The sequence below is a fragment of the Ornithorhynchus anatinus genome, chromosome 8 (assembly GCF_004115215.2).
Source record: "Ornithorhynchus anatinus isolate Pmale09 chromosome 8, mOrnAna1.pri.v4, whole genome shotgun sequence".
NCBI classification, from domain to species: Eukaryota; Metazoa; Chordata; class Mammalia; order Monotremata; family Ornithorhynchidae; genus Ornithorhynchus; species Ornithorhynchus anatinus.
Genome location: NC_041735.1, coordinates 62,925,003 through 62,943,503, shown reverse-complemented (window position 1 = coordinate 62,943,503; position 18,501 = coordinate 62,925,003). Strand labels below are relative to the sequence as shown.

General features: G+C 44.1%; 1 protein-coding gene across 1 annotated transcript in view; it reads left to right on the top strand.

Annotated features, from left to right (window-relative positions):
• TSPAN13 (tetraspanin 13) overlaps nucleotides 1-15,574 on the top strand; it is a 39,036-nt gene extending 23,462 nt beyond the window's left edge. The window contains exons 2-6 of the mRNA XM_029071058.2: nucleotides 3,530-3,697; nucleotides 7,458-7,538; nucleotides 9,876-9,989; nucleotides 10,266-10,379; nucleotides 14,404-15,574. Of these exons, the coding sequence (XP_028926891.1) occupies nucleotides 3,530-3,697; nucleotides 7,458-7,538; nucleotides 9,876-9,989; nucleotides 10,266-10,379; nucleotides 14,404-14,478 (552 nt within the window). The 3' untranslated portion in view covers nucleotides 14,479-15,574. The remainder of the gene's footprint in view (nucleotides 1-3,529; nucleotides 3,698-7,457; nucleotides 7,539-9,875; nucleotides 9,990-10,265; nucleotides 10,380-14,403) is intronic.
• The last annotated feature ends 2,927 nt before the right edge of the window (nucleotides 15,575-18,501 follow it).

Sequence of the window (18,501 nt, the reverse complement as noted above, 5' to 3'; positions counted from 1 at the left end):
GCTTTCAGGATGTGATTGATTAAAGTGAAGATCTGGCCTATGTCCTCTCCATAATATCCCCTTAAATATTTAGAAAGATTAAGTCATCCTTCGTCTTCTCTAAGTTAAACAACCCCAATTGCATTTTCTCTTCCCACCTGACCTATTTTCCATTGCTTTAATCAGTTTTGTCACTCTACTCTGGATTCGCTCCAGTTTCTCTACATCCATTTTAAAGTGAAGTGACCACACTGCACTCTATCTAATGAGGGTTTCAGCTACGCAGACTAGAGTTGAAGGATAACATATCATGACTCTTGCATATCCTATTCCCGACAATACCTCCTGGGATTGTACGCGGTGGATATTTTCATTAGTGGGACGTGAGTAATTCCTGTCTGACCGCTGCTCACGTACAACCTGGCTTTTTTCCGTCACCGCTGTCTCTCGCCAGGCTGCCCCCGCCCCATATTAGTTTTGTGTCCTACCTTCCTCTGGTCTCTATGGGGTGAGGCCCTTGTAACAATAGCTGGTCAATTAGGATGTCATGGAGGATGGGATCTAACTCCTTACCAACCACAGGAACAAGGGCGAACGACTGTGGTAATCTGTCGTTAGGAAGAGACGAAATGCGCCTGGCACAATTTATCCTTCGCGCAATATTATTGACTGCTTCCTTAATTCTGAGGCTTTTTGAGGTTGTTTTAATTGATTGAGTGATCCCTGACTCAGCCCTCATTTCCCCTCCCCATCCTCCACTCTGCATCAACTACGCACTTGGCTGTGTATACCCCTTGAGCTCTTTGATACTCGCCCCAGCTATATAGCACTTGTGTAAATATTTTTTTACTCTGTTTCCTCATCTATAGTTTATTTTAAAGTCTGTCTCTCCCCCTATACTATAAGTTCGTTGAGGGCAGGGATTACATCTGCCAACTCTACTATATTGTAATTTCCCAAACACTTAGGATAATAGCTCACAGTAAGCACTCAGAAAAAAGCATCAGTTGAACGATTGATTATTTGTTCTAATGCCCTGTCACCAGTATTAAGCTGGCTGGTCAGCCATTGCTAGAGCCAAATTTATTTTATCAATCAGTGGTATTTGTTGAGCGGTGCTTATTTTGTGCTGAGCAATCAATCAATCAGGGTATTTATTGAACACTTACTGGGTGCAGAGCACTGCACTAAGTGCATGGGAGAGTACAATGCAACAGAGTCGGTAGACATGTTCCCTGCCCACAAGGAGCTTACAGTCTAGAGGGAGGACCATACAGTCTAGAGCACAGTACTAGGTCTTTGGGAGAATACAGTACAATAGAGTTGGTAGACTTGAACCCTGCTCTCAAGGAGCTTACAGACTAATGGTTGGGTGTGTTATTTTCAAATCCTCATGACTTTCTCCCTCACTCAAACACCAGAAAGGGGAAAAGGTATCTGAAAATGTTTCTCTACCCAAAAGTTAAAACAAGAGCAGTGAGTGTGTACATGAGAAGCAGCGTGGCTCAGTGGAAAGAGCACGGGCTTCGGAGTCAGAGGTCATGGGTTCGAATCCCGGCTCGGCCACTTGGCAGCTGTGTAACTTTGGGCACGTCGCTTCACTTCTCGGTGCCTCAGTTCCCTCATCTGTAAAATGGGGATGAAGACTGTGAGCCCCACGTGGGACAACCTCATTCCCCTGTGTCTACCCCAGCGCTTAAAACAGTGCTCGGCACATAGTAAGTGCTTAACAAATACCACCATTATTATTATTAGCGGCTTCCTTTGTGGAGCACGACCTTCAAGCTCTGATTAAAATGGTTGGTTTAAGATTGCTGATGACTTTTCTATTTCCATCAGATGTTTCAATATTCATCATACTTCAATATTCTCTCAATGCTAAAGGATCGCAAAAGCTTAATACGTAGCACTTATTGATTACCTGAATATGTAGCACTTATTGATTACCTGCAAGGCCAGTTTGTATCTGGGGTTCACTGAAAGTGTCGATTAAGAATAGTGGCATTTAAGTAGTAATAATAGTGTTTATGGAATGCTTACTTTGTGTAGAGTACTGTACTAAGCACTGGGAGAGGATACCCAGAAAGGATTTATACATGGTCCCCATCCTTTTGGGGATCTCACAAGTCTAGGAACTTATTATGTGCTAAACACTGGGGTAGATAGAGAATTATGAGGTGTGACCAAATCTCTGACATACGTAGGGCTCACAATCATTCCTATCCCCATTTTACAGATGAGGAATCTGATACCCAGGGATCTCAGTAATAATTGTGGTATTTGTTAAGCGCTTAGTATGTGCCAAGCATGGTTCATTCATTCGTTCGATCGTATTTATTTCAACGCTTACTGTGTGCAGAGCACTGTTCTAAGCGCTGGGGTAGATACAAGGTAATCGTTGGACACAATCCCTGCCCCACATGGGGTTCCCAGTTTTAATCCCCATTTTACGGATGAGGTAACTGAGGCACAGAGAATTGGAGTGACTTGCCCAAGGTCACACAACAGACAGGTGGCGGAGCCGAAATTAGAACCCGCATCCTTTGACTTCCAAGCCCGTGCTCTTGTCACTAGGCCATGCTGCTTCTGTAAGTGACTTGCCCAAGATCACTTTGCAGGCCAGTGACACACCTGGGACTCAAACCTGGGTCTCCTGTTTCCCAGTCAGCCCTGTGCTCTTTTTACTGGGCCACGTGATGATTTGCAATTTGTACAAAGACTAATACCACCTGTAGGGGATGTGCAATTCCCTTTGGGCAAGTGAGATGATTTATCATGGCCAAGGTCTATGTACTTGACAGTCATGTGGTAAGTAGATGGGGTGTGCACATAAGAAATTGCTGAATGCTCTCTTTTCAGTGACAACATTCGTAAAGTGTGTTTTAAGGGCAAAATGACTTCAGAAAGCAGACGTTTACGGTGGCTTGTTTTGTCTGTGGGACTGTTCTACTAAAATCAACTCTCCCTCTTGAAGTCTTGTTCCTTCTGTAATAATATTAGTGATATTTCTTAAGTATTTCCCATGTACCAAACACTGTAAAATAATTAATAATAATTATAGTATCTGTTAAGCGCTTACTGTGTGCCAAGCACTGTTCTAAGCGCTTGGGTGGATATAAGCATATTGGGTTGGACACAGTCCCTGTCCCAAGTGGGGCTCACGGTCTCAGTCCGCATTTTACGGATGAGGTAACCGAGGACCGGAGAAGTAAAGTGACTTGTCCAAGGTCACGCAGCGGACAAGTGGCAGAGCAGGATTAGAACTATGACTTTCTGACTCCCAGGCCTATGCTCTATCCACTACACCACGTTGCTTCAAGTGCTGGGGAGGATATACAATATGAGCAGATTGGACACAGTCCCCATCCATCCCACATGGTGCTCACAGCCTAGAAGAGAGAACAGGTATTTCATCCCCATTTACAGGTGAAGAAACTGAGGCACAGAAGTCATTCGACTCGATCGCGGTCACACAGTGCCACTTTAAGAGCCCACATTTGAGTGATCACAGAAATTGATTTCTTTCTCTCTCTGTCTGTCCTTCTTGCAGCTGGTCAGCCTGTTGCTGATCGGAATCGCCGCCTGGGGCATCGGCTTCGGGCTCATTTCCAGCCTGCGGGTGGTCGGCGTGGTCATCGCAGTGGGCATCTTCCTGTTTCTGATCGCGTTGGTCGGGCTGATTGGAGCCGTCAAACACCACCAGGTGTTGCTCTTCTTCGTATCCTTTGTGGTGGTCAAATCTGAAGATTTCTGGTGATGCCATCGCAGAAATAATAATAATATAGATGGTATTTGTTAAGCGCTTACTATGTGCCAAGCACCATTCTAAGTGCTGGTACAGATACAAGGGACTCGGGATGTCCCATGTGGGGCTCCTAGTCTTAATCCCCATTTTACGGATGAGGTAACTGAGGCACAGAGAAGTTAAATGACTTGCCCAAAGTCACACAGCTGACAGGTGGCAGAGTTGGGATTAGAACCCACAACCTCTGACTCTCCAGCCTATGCTCTTTCCATCTGTTAAGCACTTACTATGTGTCAAACACTGTTCAAAGCCCTGGAGTAGATATGAAGTAATCAAGTTGGAGACAGTCCCTATCCCATTCACACTCTTAATCCCCATTTTCCAGTTGAGGTAAACTGAGGCCCAGAGAAGTAAAGTGACTTGCCCAAGGTCACACAGCAGACAAGTGGCGGAGCAGGGATGAGAACCCAGGTCCTTCTGACTCCCAGGCCTGTGTTCTATCCACTAGACCACGCTGCTTTATAATGATTTGTGCTTCTTTTCCAATCTCGCTTCCCCCCCCCCCCCCACCTGCCACGGAGCGACCTATAAATCAACATTTAAATCTCAAGGGCAGGTGCAGGAGAAGGTTGTTGGCAGCTGCTGCTGTCCTGCTTAGTCAGCCAGGCTCACGGTCACATGGGACTCGGTCAGCTGATGGGGGGGAAAAAAAAAAACTTTGGAGTGCACAAGGTCTGTTGCTCTACAAATTTCTACTTGATAGATCAATCCTTGGTATTTATGGAGTGCATACTGTGTGCAGAGCACCATACTAAGCACTTGGGAGAGTAAAATACAACCGAGTCAGTGAACACATTCCTTGCCCTAAATGAGCTTGCAGGATAGAGGGGGAGACGGGTGATATAAATACATAATTAATATGAGATTTCAAGATATGTGCATGTGTTGTGGGGTTGGATATCCAGTGTCCAGAGGTCACAGATCCAAGTGAGAAGCAGCATGGCCTAGTGGATAGAGCACAGGCCTGGTAATCACAAGGACCTGGGTTCTAGTCACAGCTTTGCCACTTATCTGCTATGTGACATTGGGAAAGTCACTTCACTTTGCCTCAGTTACCTCATCTGTAAAATGGGGATTAGGACTGTTAGCCCCCATGTGGTACCTGGATCGTGTCCAATCTGATTACTTTGTATCTACCCCAGAGTTTAGAAAAGTGCTTGCCACATAGTGAGCACTTAACATATACCGTAAAACAAACAACCAAATTTTAATGTGGTTAATTTTATCTGTCGCCTTTGGCCTCTGCCTCAGTTCCACCGATGGTGCCCGCTAACTCTGTCCAGCAGTGTGGCTGAAAGGAGCCATGAGTGACCCACAGTCATTGGAATCCTGAGCCAAAACTTCTTATTCTCCACCGACCCTAATGTACTGAGATGGGTCAACGGACAAACGTCGGAGCTAGTCAGGTTGGTTGTTTAGCCACGGTAATCAGGGATTTCAGAATAGTGGCGAGAGCAAGGGAAACTGTTTTCTAGCTGTGAGGTGATGTTAAGAGTTGATGAAGTGTGCGAAGGTTAGTCTAGCTGCTGTTTTGGCTTACCAGTTTTTTCATATGTTCATTTATTCATTCAGTAATATTTATTAAGCGCTTACTATGTGCAGAGCACTGTACTAAGGTGCTTGGAATGTACAATTCAGCAACAGATAGAGACAATCCCTGCCCGATAACGGGCTCATGGTCTAAACGGGGGAGACAGACAGCAAAACAGAACAAAACAAAATGAGACATCATCAAGATAAATAGAATCATGGAGAGAGATATATGTGTTTGGAGAGATGCATCAGGTATACTCTTTTAATATTTAAGCATTTATTCCACAAACTGTGGGTGTCCTTAAGCTTGATAAACTCAGGGTAATTTGATTTTGTTCCGTAGTGATTTAGTACTGCTTCAAGAATAGTCAACACTGGGGTTTTGTGGAGGTAAAACCACTTGAATTTCCACCGTATCTGCTTTAAGAAATAAGATTTTTTTTCCTGATATTAGAACTGCCTTAAATTGGTCTTTCTGATTTTGCAAGCCTCCCAATTTAGTGCATAATCCACCAGATCATTAAATCTTTATATACAAATACATGAAGAGCATCTTCTACAATCTCCAGATTATAGTTTTGATCTTTTAGAATCTGAAAGTGAAAGTCAGCAGGTGTCAGTTTGAAACGAAGAATGGCACCATCGTTTTTCTGAGCAAGGAAGCAACTATGCGTGTCCAATAGATCATCTTAAAAGCAAGTAATTATAAACTAGTCATAAAACTCCCCTGGTGAACACAGTCCTTGAAATGCTGGAAACTACAGAACTAATTCAAGAGTGCTTTGTGCACTCATTAGACTGTAGCTGTAACATTATAAGGTGATTGTTAATTTCAAATCCTGTCTTTATTTGCCAGATAAACCACCCAAGTTCAGATCCCAGAATAGAATCCTCACAGTTTCTGGTTTTCCTACTTCCGTTTATCTGTGTCTCTTGATTCGATGTCCTCCTTCCCAATCCTATATGGGGAAACCAGAAATCTCCAACATCTGAAATGCCCTCACACCCCCGCCAAAAAAACAAACCAAAACAAAAAATCCAAAACAAAACAAAATTATCGACTGGAGAAGTTGTAAAGAATAAAAGAGGCAATGTTGGGGAATTTATGGTCTAATGAAATGGTGTGTTTTTGGTTTTTTTTGGTGAGGAGGTTGAGGAGTTCTTAATCCCTTACAATGTGTTCAACAATGTAGTAAGTCCTAAGGGAGATGCAAGTGAATCAGGTTAGACACAGTCTCTGTCCCACATGGGATCACAGTCTAAGTAAAAGTGAAAACAAGCCTTGAATCCTCATTTTACAGTTGAGGAAGCTGAGGCACAGAGAAGTGATTAGCCCAAGGTCACCCAGTGGATAAACTGTGGAGTTAGGATTAGAACCCAGGTCCTTCTCACTCGCAGGCCCATGCTCTATCCACTAAGCCATGTTGCTGCCCAAATAGTTGGTATAGACAAAAGGGGAAATTCACTTAGAAAAGGACAGAAGACCAGAACATGCAATAATCATACCCAGGAGCACTTTAAGGTTCTGCAAGGCCCAGGCGTATATGCTCAGACTGCTGGCTACATCGATTAAAGCAGCAGCTACAGGGATTCAGGCGTGTATTAAATTGTGGTATTTGTTAGCTGCTTGCTCTATTCCAAGCCCTGGATTAAGTGCTGGGATGGATATAGGATAATCGTGACAGACACATCTCCCCATCCTGCATGAAGCTCACACTAAGTAGGAGTAGGAAGTAGAACAGACATTGACTCCCCATCTAACAGATGAGGAAAATGAGGCACAGAGATGTGAAGAGGCTTGTCTGTGGTTACACAACAATCAAGTGGCAGAGCCGGGTTGAGACCGCAGGACCCTCTGGTTCCCAGGCCCGTGCTCTCTCCACTAGGTCACGATGCTTTCACATGGCAGAGGGATATGTACTGGGATATCCCTGGGGCGAGCCTCACCTGGAAGTCTGATGGGTTTGGGCGCTGGGTCGTAGAGGGCAGTTTGTCTTGGGGTGCCGTCCATTTGGTCCAGGGTTAAAAAGCCTGGCTAAGTGTGTGGTTATAAGATGGCTAAAGAGGTGAAGTACCTGGTTAAATGTGAAGTGTATTTTTTCAAAAAGGTAGACTACTCTCCTTAACTATGAACTCCCAGTACATGATTATTCTTTTGCTGGTATTTATTGTGCAGTTTTCTGTCTCTTGCGCTTGTTTGGCACTGAACCAGGAGCAACAGGTAAGAGTCTCTACGTTGATTTCTATTTTGTCTCTCTACCCCTTTCTTGGCCTCTTCTACTTCCTCCCTCTTCTCCCCACCTCCCTCTTCCTCATTCTCTCTCTCGACTGAAGGGCAAGGAGGACAACATTATAGCAGTTGATGTTCAGAATGGCTTGAATGCCACCAATAGCCAGATCCAATAGCATCATTAAATAGCATCGTAAAATTGTTGCACCCTTGCCGATTTATGGCGTAAAATTTGATACCAAACACTTGCTGTCTCATAGAAGCAGTCCTCCTCTCTTTCTATTTTCTAACTTACAGGAAGAAACTTTCAGGGCTGAGACCACGTGGTCACCCTTTTCATTCATTCACTTATTCAGGTTACTGTTTGCAGAGCACTGTACTGAGTTCTTGGAAAGTACAGTTCAGCAACAAATAGAGACATTTCCCTCCCACAACGGCTCACAGTCTAGAAGGGGGGAGACAGACATCAAAACAAGTGAACAGACATCAATAGCATCAATATAAATAAATGTAATTATAAATATATACACATCATTAATAAAATAAATAGAATTTTAAGTATGTACATATGTACAAGTGCTGTGGGGCAGGGAGGGGGGTAGAGCAGAGAGAACGAGAGGGGACGATGGGGAAGGGAGGATAATGTGATGTTCTAAGGAGTAGGTTTTTGAAGTTCTCGAGCCCATGAATCAATCAATCATATTTACTGAGTGCTGACTCTCTGCAGAGCACTGTACCAACCGTTCGAGAGAGTACAATATAACCCGGTTGGTAGACAAGTTCCATGCCCACAATGAGCTTAGAGTCTGTCAGTCCATCAACAGTGTATATTGAGCACCTACCATGTGCAGAGCTCTGTACTCAGTAAGGAGTGTATCTGCAGCGACAGCTAGCAGCATTCTCAACTTCCAGAAAGTCACAAAGACTGTGGTGTTTGCTGTGATTTTTGGACTCTGAGCCCTTAAGAGCCTGAAAGTCTGTGCCTCTAACCAAATTCATTCATTCAATAGTATTTATTGAGCGCTTACTATGTGCAGACCACTGTACTAAGCACTTGGAATGTACAATTCAGCAACAGATAGAGACAAATCCTCAATCCCTTCTGTTGGATTTATCATGGTACTCTCTCAAGCGCTTAGTACAATGCTCTGCACATAGTAAGAATTCAGTAGATACGATTGATCATTGCCCTTGTCTTTTTTTTACATTGTTTTCATTTCATGCCTCCTAATAGTCTTTTGCCCATCCCCTTCATTCATTCAGATTGTGAGCCCCTTAAAGAACAGGGACCGTGTCTATTTTCACCTGGGTATTTCTTACCCAGTTCTCTGCACAAAGTAGGCACTTAATAAATATTGAGTATACTAATTCTAGAAATGCAGGACTGAGCTGACTGCATCGTACCACTGAGTCCTTCTTGGAAGTATCAATTAATCAGTGGTATGCTCTAGTCTGAAAGCTCGTTGTCGGCAGGGCACACCTCTGCCAACTCAGGTGCATTGTCCTTTCCCAAATACTTAGTACAGTTCTCTGCACTCAGTAAGCTCTCAGTAAATATGATTGATTGAGCGCTTCTGTATGCAGAGCACTGAATGAACCATGTGGGAGAATACCGTGCCACAGACTTGGTAGACATGTTTCTTTACCCACAAGCAGCTTAGAGTCTAGAAGGGGAGACCGGCATTAAAATAAGTTACAGATGTCTACATAAGGATGGTGGAACTGAGGCTAAAAATTATTCTGTTTATCTTAAAACTAGACTGTAAAGTCCAGAGAGATGAGATTATGTCTACCAACTCTATTATACTCTCCCACGTTTTAGTACAGTACTCTGCACACAGTAAGTGCTCAGTAAATGCCATTGATTGAGTATAGCTGCAATGAGGCAAGAATTCTCATCTCCTCTCTTTATAATTACCTACATGGGTGTAGTGAATAGAGCATGGGCCTAGGAGTCAGAAAGCCTTGGGTTCGAATCCTTGCTCCGCCACTTATCTGCTATCTGGCTTTGGGGAAGTCACTTCACTTCTCTGAGCCTCAGTTACCTCATCTGTAAAATGGGGATGAAGACTGTGAGCCATATGCAGGACGGGGACTTTGTCCAACTCGATTTGCTCGTATCCACCCCAGCGCTTAGCACGGTGCCTGGCACCTAGTAAGCGCTTAACAAATACCATAATTGTGACTCTCCCAGGCTGACTTCTGCACCTCAGGGTCAATAAATCCCAATGGATTATTTATCAGTGATATTTATTGAGCACTTACTGTGCTCTTGGGAGAGACGTGATTTAGGCCTGACATTTATTGTTTTGTTAAATGTATTCCTAGGGTCAGCTTCTGGAAGTTGGATGGAACAATACGGCCAGTGCTAGAAATGACATCCAGAGAAGTTTGAACTGCTGTGGATTCCGAAGTTTTAACCACAATGACACCTGCCTTGCTGTAAGTCTGGGTGGGAGACTGTTCCCTCAGGAAAAGGTCAACATATCCTAGGAAACCAGCCATCAAGAGATCTAGCAGGCCCTTGCTTCTCTTGCTCCTTCCTTAACATTTCCTACCGGACTTCCCCTTTCCTCCGTGACTTTCATTTGGGTCCTAAATGGCTGAGACAGTAGGGTGGGAGAGAGCCGAAGGGTGAAGGAACAAAACAAGCACCGGACTAAATCCTTTCCCAGGAAACGAGGTCATTCCCCAAATCTTGTGCATTTCCCGTTTCAGAGTTGCTTCCAAAGCGGCCAGCTGTGTTCTCTGTGCGCACCGATCATAGAAGAGTATGCAGGAGAGGTTTTGCGATTTGTTGGGGGCATCGGCCTCTTCTTTAGTTTCACGGAGGTGAGTGAAAGAGGCGGGCTTCTCTCCAGTTCATCACTGGTTTCCATGAAAATTTGTCTGGTATTTCTGTCAGTGTGACCTGGAAATAGAATAATTTTTTTTTAAATGGTATTTGTTAAGGACTTACTGAATGTCAGGTACTGTATTAAGTGCTGTTGTAGATACAAGCTAATCAAGTTGGTCACAGTGCGTGTCCTAGTCCGTCTCAGTCTTCATCCCCATTTTACAGATGAGGTAACTGAAGCACAGAGAAGTTGTGATTTTCCCGAAGTCATACAGCAGTCAAGCGGTGGAGCTGGGATTAGAACCCAGGTCCTGTGACTCCCAGGTCCGTGCTTTATGCACTCGGCCATACTGTGTGTCAAAATTGCATCCCCTTTTAAGGGGTCAGGACAGTATAGTTTATGTCCTGCAATTTTTAGTAGTTTTCTCCAACACAACACTCTTTGACACCAGTCAGGAGACCTGCAATATTATCTTTAATAACAGTGTAGGCCTGAGGAGTTGTATTTAAGGTACAAACCCTTTCCTAGGTGCAAAGCACTGGGGTAGATATAAGATAGATTAGACCAATCCCATCCCACATGGAATCTATGATCTTGGAGGTGGGAAAAGCAGGTATCTCTGTCCCTAATCAATCAGTCGGTTGTACTTTAGCACCTACTGCGTTTAGAGCACTGTGCTAAGCATAATAATAATAATAATAATGGTGGGTTTGCTAAGTGCTTACTCTGCACCAGGCACAGTACTAAGCACTGGGGTGGATTCAAGCAAATTGGAGTGGACATAGACTCTGTCCCACATGAGGCTCAAAGTCTTTATCCCCATTTTACAGATGAGGTAGCTGAGGCCCAGAAGAGTGAAGAGACTTGTCCGAGGTCACACGGCAGACAAGTGACAGAGCCAGGGTTAGACTCTAGGTCCTTCTGACTTCCAGGCCCATGCTCTGTCCACTAGGCCACACTGCTTCAAAAGTACAGTATAAAAGAGTTTGTAAACATATTCCCTACCCATAACAAGCTTACAGTTTAGAATGGGAGATGGGTATATATGGATATATATATATTAGTGCTATGGGGTTGAGAAAGGGGTGAATAAAGGGTGGAAATCCAAGGGTAAGGGCAATGCAGAAAGGAGTGAGGGAGGAGAAAATGAGGGTCTAGTCAGGGAAGGCCTCTTGGAGGAGACGGGCCTTTGAAAAGGCTTTGAAGGTGGAGAGGGTGAGTTTCTGTTGGCTATAAAGAGGGAAGGCATTCCAGGCCAGAGAAAGGACTCGAGTGAGAGGTAAGTGACGAGATAGATGACACTGAGGTACAGTTGAGTAGATTGACATCAGAGGAGCGAAATATGTGGGCTGTGTTGTGGTAGGAAATCAGCAAGGCTAGATAGGAGGGGGTAAATTGATTGAGCACTTTAAAAGCCGATGGTGAGTTTCTGTTCGATGCGGAGGTGCGTGGGCAACCGCTGCAGGTTCTTGAGTGAACTGAATGATTTTGTAGAAAAATGATCTGGGCAGCAGAGTGAAGTATGGTCTGAAATGGGGAGAGACAGGAGGCAGGGAAGTCAGCAAAGAGGCTTATGCAATAGGGAAGGTGGTAACAGTTTGGATGGAGGGGAAAGGGTGGATTCTCACAATATTGTGAAGGTTGAACCCAAAGGATTTGGTGACAGATTGAATATGTGGGTTGAACGAGAGAGAGGAGTAAAGGCTAATGCCAAGATTATGGGCTTGTGAGACAGGAAGGATGCTGGTGATGTCTTCAGTGACGGGGCACTCGGAGGAGGAAAGGGTTTGCGTGGGAAGATAAGGAGTTTTGTTCTAGGTGTGTTAAGTGGTGGGACATCCAAGTAGAGATGTCCCGAAGGCAGGAGGAAATGTGAGACTGTAGAGAAGGATGAGGGCTGGATCCGACATAGGGATGGTCGTTGAAACCTTGGGAGCGAATTAGTTCTCCAAGGGAGTGAGTGTAGATAGAGAATAGAAAGGGACCCGTAACTGAACTTTGAGGGATCCCCACAGTTAGGGTGTGGGAGGCAGAGGAGGAGCCCGTGAAAGAGACTGAGAATGAGCAGCCAGAGAGATGAGAGGAGAACCAAGAAGGACAATGGCAGCATAGCCAAGGTTGGATAACATTTCCAGGAGAAGGGGGTAGTCCGTAGTGTCGAAGGCAACTGCGAGATTGAGGAGGATGAGGATGGAGTAGAGGCCATTGGGTTTGGCAAGAAGGAGATCATTTGGAGAGATTAATTGATTTGCCAAGGCACTACAGCAGCTCAGTGGCAGACCTGGGAGTAGAACGCAGTCTCCTGCTCTTCTGTGCAAATTATCCAAATTAAGCTCCTGTTGACTTTAATTAACCTAGTGTTGCCAAACCACTGCTGGCTGTGGCAAATCACAATGAGGGAAAGAGCACGGGCCTGGGGGTCAGAGGACCTGGGTTCTAATCCCGGCTCTGCCACTTGTCTGCTGTGTGACCTCAGGCAAATCACTTAATTTCTCATCGTATCTCGATCTCTTCTATCTCACTGCCAACCTCTTGTCCATATCCTGCCTCTGGCCTGGAATGTCTTCCCTTCTCAGATAAGATGGACAGTTGCTCTCCCCTTCTTCAAAGACTTATTGAAAGCACATCTCCAAAAGGCCTTCCCTGTCTCAGCCCTCCTCTCTTCTTCTCCCACTTCCTTCTTTGTCACACCCTGACTTGCTGCCTTCATTCATCCCTCCCTCCTTCCATCCCCCTGACACTTGTGTATATACCTTTTACTTATGTACATTACTCTCTGTCCTCCCCTCTAGACTGAGCTCCTTGTGGGCAGGGAATGCGTCTGTTGTTGTATTATACTCTCCCAAGCGCTTAATGCAGTGATTTGAAAACAGCAAGCGCTCAGTAAATACGACTGAATGAATGACTTGACTTATCTTTGCCTCAGTTCCCTCAACTGTAAAATCAGGATTAATTAATAAGTGCTTAATATGTACCTTCTTATTATTTAGTAGTATTCCTGAGATTTGCAGGGCTCACAATCTAAGGAGGGAGAACAGGTATTGAATCCCCGTTTTAGAGATGAGATCACTGAGGCACAGAGAAGTTGGGTGAACTGTCCAAGGTCACACAGCAGTCACGTGGCAGAATCCAGGATTAGAACTCAGGTCTTCCCACTCCTAGGCCCGTGTTCTTTCTATTAGATCATGCTTCTCCTCCATGATTGTAGGGGAGAGCATATACTGGGTCTCAGCAAATCTATTGGGCCCTTCTGAAGTCATGCCACGTTGGGGAGGATTTGTGTTTCCAGTTGATGAATTTCAAATTTCCTAAATTTCCCAATTTAAAAATCATGGTGATGCATCTGACTTAACTTTTCATTTTCCTTCCTTAACATGGCACTGCACAGGTGTTAGGAATAAGCGGGGAGAAGTGGGTTTGAAAATGGCAGAGCAGCACTGAGACGATTGGGTGACTCACTGCCATTTCAGACAGAATTTGTATTTTTTTTTCAGTATTGTAAGAAATGCAGCCTCTCTTTCCCTGCAGGGCCAAATTTGTGGGCGGTCTGGGGAGTCTTTTTTAATATGAACTAGGAGTTAGGCTCGATTCTAATCCCAGCTCCGACTCTTGATGTTTTGACCTTGGGGAAGTCATTTAACTTCTCCATGTCGGTTTCCTCAGCTGTAAAATGGGAATTAAATACTTCTTCTCCCCCCCATTAGACTCTGAGACCCATGAGAGATAGGAACTGTCTAATCTGATTGATTGTAAGCAGGGTGCTTGGCACTTAACAAAGATCAAATTATTCTAAATATTGTTCAGAGCAAATGAAGATGCATTCTCCACCAACTGCATTCCACTACTTTAATAATCTTTGCCTAGTGTCCTTCCCTTCTAATTAGAAGGTAAAATTTTCTTTTGATACCAATAATTCAAGAACCCCCGAGTGGTGTTTTAGACTTGGCCCCAGAGAAACTCGAAAGATCTGCTATCAGTAAAGTGGCTGAATATAATTTAAACTGTCTGTCCTTTTTCAGATTTTGGGCGTGTGGTTGACCTACAGATACAGGAATCAAAAGGATCCTCGGGCAAACCCCAGTGCATTTCTCTGATGTAATTAAAAGCAAGGACAATCCTTTCTCCCTCTTTCTCTCACCCTACTGTTCAATCTAAATTAATCTAATCCGCACTTTTCCTAAGGGAAAGTAAGGTGTTCAGATAAAACTTAGGTTTCAGAAACATACTTTGTACCAGGTGGAGTTTACCCCCTTTTTGGTTTGTAATTATCTTTCACCACTTTCCTGGTCTGTCTGGTTTTTTGGTTTTGTTTTGTTTTCCTCCTGTTGCTGAACGTATCCTGAATACTTGTGATCTCTTCTAGAGTACAGCAGTTACCACAGCCTACAGTATCTGCAGTTTATAGCACTGTTCACTGTTGCCTTTCTTCGTATTTGTACGTGTGGAAAAAAAAACTTTATATGGCCGTCTTTCATCGAAATCAAACTGACAGCTCACGGAAAGTAATCAAGACATACGTAGCAAGTGTTGTACCGGTAGAAGTCGATTCAGAGGAAAGGTGAAGTTTAATTGGACCAGGAAGTAGCTGGTTTCCCTCTTAAATGAGGGAAAGAAGGTGATCTAGAGAATACCAAATTCATGATGATCTTTCTATGAAAAACTCAGTGTGGTTTTAAAGCAGCTGTAGATGTCAAGGTAGAAATTGGACTCCCGTAGTCTTATTTTACATTTAAATGTATATTAAGAGAGAGAGGCCCTTGAGCAAAGAAGATGTAAATATGTTTGAGTTGTCCAAGTGAAAAAGGGGAGGTGGCCTGATGGGGAAAAAAACCCTCCATATTTATATATAGAATTTACATTCCCCCTCTCCTAAAGTCAAGTGAACGTTAATTCAAAACCTTTGAGTTTTTGTTATGCTATTTCTTTTTATAGAATGAACTTGATGCCCAAAGAATGAGGTTTTTTTTCAAAAGAAACCGTTTTGAAACTAGTGAATCGTGACACACTAGTAAAGGAAAATGATCCCTTATTTCAAACCTGGCCCATCTTTATGAAGTTTCTCATTATTGTAACAGTATCCGAAGTTCTAAAGTGCAAGCATATTTGAATGTGATATGTCATAATTTACAGTTTGAAATTGAATTGTAGTTTCAGAGTTTGTTTTAAAAAATAAAGGACGGAAAACCTTTTTTCAGGTCTGAAATTTTGTGTTAAAGAAGATGTGAGTTGAGATGCAAAACCGTTTTTATTTACTGTCTTAGTTTTTATTTGAGTTCTTTATTTGTCTGAATTAGACTAAAACTCTGCTTGCTCAGTGCATGTATTGAATGCCTATTTGGTGCAGTAAGCGCTTAATAAATCCAAGTGATTGGTAGGTATTTGGGAAAAACAGAATAAAGCGACACGCTCCCTGCTCACGGGAACTTACATATTGCTTCCAGGACATTCTCACATGGTGGGTGTTTCGACAAAGTCAGTGGGTCATCAGAAGTGCTTACTGAGCCCTTAATGTGGAAAGAGCACTGTAGTAAGCGCTTGGGAGTTCAATACAGTGCGTAGAGATAATCCCTGCCCTCAAGGAGTATATCGGCCTTTTAGTCAACTGGCATTTTGCAGAGCAAAAAATGTTGGCCGTATACACTTGTGTGAAAAGTATCGAACAAATGTTTTGCATCAAAAATGTGGGAAGACTGCTTAAGATTTTTACCTTCTTTTAAAAACAGACCTTTTTCCCAGTCCCGAGTGCTTTATGGTGAGTTGTGCAGGGTTGTGGTTCGAAGAGTTAATAAGAAATATAAAACTCTCCCTGGGTCCAAGAATGATGGTGCTAGAGTCCATCAGGAAGGCCGGATGAGCTTCACTCATGGGAGGAGGAATTGATTCCAACGCCACTGTGGCTGCGCGATTGCTGGAGTCGCCCATCAGGAAGGTAGGATGAGCCTCGGTCTTGGGAGGAGGAATTGATACCAGTGTCAGTGGCTGCACCACTTGCACTCATCCCTGCTTGTCGAGGCACAGAGTGCAGTGAGCCAGTAGGCGGGCAGCGATGTAGTGCGTTGAGAGTTGCACCTGTCATCCTTGTCCTCATTAGCAGAATCCAGACCTGAACTCGTGTCTCTTAATCACTGAGTGGTGCTGTTTCCATTGAACTCATAAAAGGGTGGGGAACTTGGAATATCACCACAGAAAAAGTGATACTGATCCAACCTTCCTAATCCAGTGAGAAAAGTGGAATCAACTCGGCAATCCAACAGAAACCCCCTCTCCCCCGACTCCTTTCCGACCATCTGTAGAAAAGCAGCATGGTCTAGTGGGGAGAGCACGGGGCTGGGAGTCAGAGGACCTGGGTTCCAATCCTGGTTCTGCCACGTGTCAGCTGTGTGACCTCGGGAAAGTCACTTCACTTCCTTGGGCCTCCATTTCTTCAACTGTCAAATGGGGATTAAATCCTATACCCTCCCACTTCGACCACGCGGGGCCAGGGACTGATGATCTCGGATCTACCCCAGCACTTAGAACAGGGCTTGGAGCCTAGTTAGTGCTTTACAAATACCGCAATCACCATCGTCATCAGTTCATGCTGCCCACTGAGCTACTAATAGTGCCATCTCCTCTTAGAGCCATCTCTTGTCCTCTTTGTGATGTGCGTTTGGGTCCTTGAGGCTGAAAAATCACCAGGTCAGTGGAAACGTGCACCTCTGAGACAGGTGGGCACTTGTATATTCAACCGTGGCATTTCTGTATATCTCAACTTTTTTATACTCTTCCTTGGGAGGAGGGATCGTGTCTACCAACTCGGCTGTAATGATAATGTTGGTATCTGTTAAGCGTTTACTATGTGCAAAGCACTGTTCTAAGCGCTGGGGTAGATACAGGGTAATCAGGTTGTCCCAGACGAGGCTCACAGTCTTCATCCCCATTTTACAGATGAGGGAACGGAGGCCCAGAGAAGTGAAGTGACTTGCCCACAGTCACACAGCTAACAAGCAGCAGAGCCGGGATTCGCGCCCATGACCTCTGACTCCCAAGCCTGGGGTCTTTCCACTGAGCCACACGGTTGTACTCTCCCAAGCGCTCAGTTCTGCACTAAGCATACACAGTATGTGATTTTTAAATGTTTATCTGCATAGTCATCTTGTTCCCCCTACCTGTAAATTATTCCAAGCTGCCTTGCCCTCCAAGCTCTTGGAGAGCAGGGACCATGTCAGCTGTCCCTTGTTCTCTGCCAAATACTTGTTAGGATCTTCTCACAATGAAGATGCTCATTTAAAAAAATGCTAATTGATACATTTAACAGGACAATTGTGCGTCAAATGGTTCAAAGAAAAGCTACACTGGGCAAAGGTGTGACCGGTAAATTAATCTAAAATGATGTTGCCTTAACTCCTCTTAAAATGCAAATCCCTCTGTGTACCTTTTCAAGATATCGGATTGCCTAATTCAAAGCTCTGTTTTGAAATCGCCAGCAGGTTAATTTCTTAGTCACTGGTAGTCTAATGATATATTCTGTAGAAAGCGGTGCTGTCTAATGGAAAGGACACAGGTCTGGGAATCAGAGGACCTGGGTCCTAATGCTGGCTCTGCCACTTGTCTGCCATGTGACCTTGGACAAGTCACTTCCCTTCTCCATTCCTCCATTTCCTCATCTGTAAAATGGGGATTCAATCTTACATCCTTCTCCATGAACCTCATGTGGAGTATCACTCAGCAAGTCACTTACCATCTGTAAAATGGGGATTGCATCCTACTCCCTCTTAGACTTTTGAGCCCCATGTGGGACAGGAACTGTGTCCAATCTGATTATTTAGCAATTACTCCAACACTTAGTAAAGTGATTGATGCCGAGTAAGTGCTTAACCAATACTATTATTATTATCATCATCAACATTATTACTATGAAGTGTGATCTTACTCACCAGCAGAAGGTGTCTGTGGGATTCAGAGCTGGAGCTTTTTTGTTTTTGTTTTTGTTAAAGCCTTTACTATGTGCAGAGCACTGTTCTAAGTGCTGGGGTAGATACAGGGTAATCAGGTTGTCCCACGTGAGGCTCACAGTCTTCATCCCCATTTTACAGATGAGGGAACTGAGGCACAGAGAAGTTAAGTGACTTGCCCAC